The sequence below is a fragment of the Phragmites australis genome, chromosome 14, assembly GCF_958298935.1.
Source record: "Phragmites australis chromosome 14, lpPhrAust1.1, whole genome shotgun sequence".
NCBI lineage: Eukaryota > Viridiplantae > Streptophyta > Magnoliopsida > Poales > Poaceae > Phragmites > Phragmites australis.
In genome coordinates, this window is record NC_084934.1 from 12,733,508 (window position 1) to 12,738,414 (window position 4,907).

General features: G+C 49.2%; 1 protein-coding gene across 1 annotated transcript; it reads left to right on the forward strand.

Annotated features, from left to right (window-relative positions):
• The first annotated feature begins 2,279 nt into the window (after positions 1-2,279).
• LOC133890247 (serine/threonine-protein phosphatase 7 long form homolog) lies at positions 2,280-4,195 on the forward strand. Its single transcript, XM_062330682.1, has 6 exons — positions 2,280-2,864; positions 2,982-3,107; positions 3,182-3,390; positions 3,471-3,705; positions 3,851-3,949; positions 4,043-4,195. The coding sequence occupies exons 1-6, from the start codon at positions 2,280-2,282 to the stop codon at positions 4,193-4,195; spliced, it is 1,407 nt and encodes a 468-aa protein (XP_062186666.1).
• Positions 4,196-4,907: the final 712 nt, after the last annotated feature.

The window sequence follows — 4,907 nt, forward strand, 5'->3', positions numbered from 1 at the left end:
GGGATGCTATTTGATAGTCTTGATGAAGTGAAGTTCTGGTTCAGGGACTACTCAGTTCGGCACCACATGCTGTACGACCCTGTTCATTCTTATGTGAAGGAGAGATACACTATGAAATTCCAGAAAGGTTGTGCCCCGTATGGGTCCGTCGTATCCCAAGTGACGACCGACGATGGAAGGTCACAAATGTGAAACAACCTCACACTTGCGGGTCTGCGAGGCCGGAACAAGTGCACTCCCAGTGCACGGCGAGGTACCTTGGTCGGCGCATCGCCCCCATCGTTTGGGCAGACCCGGACACGACTGTGGTCTCTCTAATTGAGTCTATAGTTGGGTTTACAAATTACCGCATGTTGTATGGCAAGGCATGGAGAGCGAAACAACATGCCATGGCATTACTATGAGGAGATCGGAAGGAGGCATACACGAGGGTCCCTAGGATCTTGGATGCAATTTCACATTTCAACCCCGGGACGAAGTAGTTCATTTCAACTGGTGGCATGATGGGCAACGATGGTGGTGTCATGAAGCCGATCATGCAGCGTGTGTTTTGGTGCTTTCCTCAATGCGTGGAGTAAAGCATTGTCGGCCTATGGTTAGTGTCAACGCCACTTTCTTGATAGAAAAGTACAAGGGTGCACTGATGATTGCCGTTGGCATCAATGCAGAGGATCAGTTGATCCCCCTAGCATTTGCGCTGACATAGGGAGAGAGGAACAGTAGTTGGTCTTAGTTCTTGTTCCTGGTTCGCCGTCACGTAATTGGCGTGGGGCGTCAAGTCTGTATGATATCGGATCGGCACCAGGGTCTCATTAATGTAGCTAGAAAACAAATGGATGGTTACCCTCCTCTCGTGCACTGGTGGTGCATGCGTCATTTTGCTGCAAACATTTGGAGAAGATAGAAGAGCAAGGAGGTACTAATGAAACTGAAGATACTTTGCAAAGTTAAAGAGTAGAGACAGTTCGATAAGAAGCTTGTAGAATTGGAGAAGATATTGAACGAGCCTGCGACAGAGTGGTTGAAGAGCGAAATGCCTAATAAGTCCAAATGGGAGCTAGCGTATGATGCGGGTGGTTGTAGGTATGGAACAATGACCACAAATATCTCGAAGGTATTCAACAACATCCTTAAAGGCATCCATGCAATGCCGGTATCTGCCATCGTGGAGTACACCTTTCACAAATGCAACTACTATTTTGTCGATCGGTGGAAGAAAGCACCTTCAGGACTTGATGCTGGTGAGGTGTAGGGAAAAGCTATCGCTAAGCACCTCACGAAGCAAGGGGAAATATCTGCTACACAGGAGGCTCAGCTCTTTGATCCAAGGAGCTATGTTTACAGCGTTAGATCCGCATTTCAGACCTGCGTGGGGGTGAGGGCTCCGGCGGCAGAATCTATAGAGTAGACTTAACTACAGCTCAGTGCACCTGCAGGACCCCTCAATTGCTGCATATCCCATACTCTCATGTTATCACAGCATGTCGGATGAGAAGAGTGGACCACACATGTCCCGACTACTTGACCCCAGTGTACTCTAAAAGGATGGCTCTAAAGACTTAGGAATTCACCTTCGAGCCTTTACTTGATGCTTCACAATGGCCTGATTACAGTGGCGATGAATATGTGCTAGATTGTGGTCTATTGAAACAAAAGGCAGGGAGGAGGAAGAGAAAACGTCTCCAAAATGAGATGGATGATAGCAGTAATAGTTACGGTGAAGATATGTATGGAGCTGGCGACTTTGATGAGGCGCCTATTAAAATTCGTTGCTCTATATGCCACCGGTTTGGCCACGGGATGGAACAACACAAGGAGGACCCGAAGAATAAGCCAATTTGTAGGAAAAAGGGGAATTCTGGAAGGGGGGAAGTAAATCGCAGTTTGGTAGAGGTGAACTATTCAATATCGTTTATTTGTTCTATGTTTAAATTTTTGTATGTGCCGTCAATTATATTGTTTTTGTTCGTTATCTAATGACTCTATCACTACTTATATTGCAGGGCGATGGCGCACCCCGACTACCCGCTCCTTGAGACGTTTTACGACAGGGAGCACCGAGCACACCTGATGGTCGACGATGATGAGGTAATATTTATCCGTACTGGTTACATCTAAGTGCTAGGTAAAATGCAGGTGTAAGTAACATTTTCAAATTACACTGTTCCTTTCAGGTACTATCACCCCCTCGGATTCGCACTCACAGTCCTCTCAGGTAGGATGAGAGGTACGCCCCATACGTTGGGCGCGCAGGCTTCCTACCGTTGGCTAGGTTGGTCATGGCGGGGTTGCCGATGTTCGACAACGCAGCTCTAACTGCGCTAGTCGACCGTTGGAGACCGAAGACACACACCTTCCACCTCCCTTGCGGCGAGCTCACGGTCACGCTGCAGGATGTGGTCATGATTCTCGGGCTTCTAGTGGACGGACAGCCTGTGTGCGGGAATGTGCAGTCTGCTGGATGGAGAGACATGGTGGAGCAGTTTGTTGGTAGGCCACCTGAGCCAGCGCAGGACGCGAAGGACAAGAAACCTTCTGGCGTCAACTCTGCCAGGTTGGCTCAGAACTTCACGGAGTTCCCTGGAGATGCAGCGGAGCAGGTCATCGAGAGCTACGCTCGCGCGTGGTTGTGGCATCTTGTGGGCGGGTACTTGTTTCCAGACGGGAGTGGTAACACAGTCTCATGGATGTACTTGCCGATACTTGGCGAGCAATGGGAGAACGTCGGACTATACAGTTGGGGATCGGCCACGCTCGCATGGCTGTACCGACAGCTATGTGATGCATGCAGGCGTAGTGGGGACCATGCCAACCTTGGGGGATGTGCGTACCTGCTTCAGGTGTGGATGTGGGAGCGGCTGCCGGTTGGTAGACTCGACCAATTCTCTCCCGGGGTATGTATTTTTATTTCTGCTTAAATTGATATTGTTTGTTGTTATTTGCAAATGTGATATGATGTGTTTCAACTGTATGTTTGTCAGTTCGAGGATGAGGGCTCGCTGCTGACCGTTGCTTTTCTTTGCAGGAACGTCCGGGCCGTGACTGGAAATGCAGGCAGGCGGTACCTCTTCTACACCAATGAGCTCAACTGCATCATGCAAAGCCACGTGAGTGCAATTGGTTATGCATTATTTCTTTCACACACTTGCATATGTCAGTTGACATTGTCGTTCATTTTCAGGTGACGTGGGAGCCATATGATTGGCATGAGATCGTTGCCATGGGTCTTAGCACATTGTGCACACAGGACAGTGAGTATTGGCAGTCCGTTCTGCCACTTATTTGCTTCTATATTGTTGAAATGCACTGTCCAAACCGTATGATGAGGCAGTTTGGGAAGTTACAGGGTACGCCTCCAGACACGATCCCCACGTTCGTGGCTTTGCACAAGTGAGTAAAAATACTTGTCTTGTGGTTCCATGTGTCATTTATGCGATGTTACATTTGTTTCTGATTTTGCCATCTTGCAGGATTGACAAGAGGAAGCAAAGGGGTGCTAGAGATTGGCGGGACGTCCACCACAGCTACTTGGTGCAGTGGACCAACCGGGCCCAAACTATCATGCACGGTGGTGCTGCACACCGCTCAGGTCCCTACCGTGAGTACTTGAGGTGGCTGCACAACAATTCCAGGTTGACAATCAAGCCACCTCGAATTGCAGTTGGAGCAGAAGATTTGCTGGACTCCGATGACGAGGACGACCTGGTAGATGAGTATGACCAGATCACTCGACACGGTCACCAGCTTGAGCGTGCCCTGCTTCAACTACATGGTCTTTGTAATTCGTGATAGATACATCGTATTGACTCATGGTTTGTACCATACTTAACGCATTGCGTCGTGTTTGCAGGGCCAGCAGCTCGGATGCCTTGCAAATGAGGCTGGACAAGCGTTGCTTGTCCCTCCAGGTTCTGCAGAGGAGGTCGGCCATCTTCGCGCTTTCGTGGAGGTAATAGTTGACAAATAGACCATTGTTCAAAGTTTTCCCTTTTTTGCCTGCATGTAGTTGTACACTTTGAAAATTTCAGCAACTTCTTTGCAGAGGGTTCGTAGGAGCTGTCGCCGCCTTGCGTACAAGATGAGCTGCATGACAACGCCGGATGTGGAGCTAGCACAAGGTGATCCTTCTTCCCAGCCATCTGCCGGCCACACGGCTGCTTTGACCCAGCAGACGCCGGTGCACTACGGTACCTAGACCCGCACTCGCAGTAGTAGTGTTGTGCGCACGCCGTCGCGCACTAGGTCAGGAGCTGCCTCTACTTCAGTTGGCACGGCTGCACGAGGGAAAGGCAAGGACCCACGCGAGGAACCCTCCGAGAGTAAGGAATACAGCTCAGACGGTGGTGACCCATCGTACAGGCCTGATGTCATGGGGAGCTCACAGCTCACAGGCGCTCCTCCAGCGACGCAACCTTCACAGCCATCACGGCGTCACCGTGACAGGACCGACATTGCAAGTGGCAATGTCCTTCCAACTAATCCAGGGGTGTGAACGATGACACTTTAGTCTTGTCGAGTTACGTGTGATGCTTTTGTATGGCTAATATGTACTATTCCGAATGTTGGTGTTCATTTGTGGTGTTGAACAGCCTATGGGTTCTTTGTTGCATTGCCTAGACTGCGTATCAAATTGTCATGTAATGACTATTGCCTACATTGCATGATGTTAAGCTTCAAATTAAGTTGTGCGCATTTGATAACCAATGAAGAAAAAAAGGGGAAGATGATATATTATCAGACCATGTTCAAATTTTTTAAAAACCTGCGAGACTCAATGTTGTATATGTGCTGTGGTTTGGACACAGAGGTGCGAAGTCGTGCAAAACTGCTCTGTGTAGCCGTGACAGTTAGTCACGCCAGGGATGCTAGCATGAGTAAACTATTAGTCACGCCAGGTAGGTTGGTGT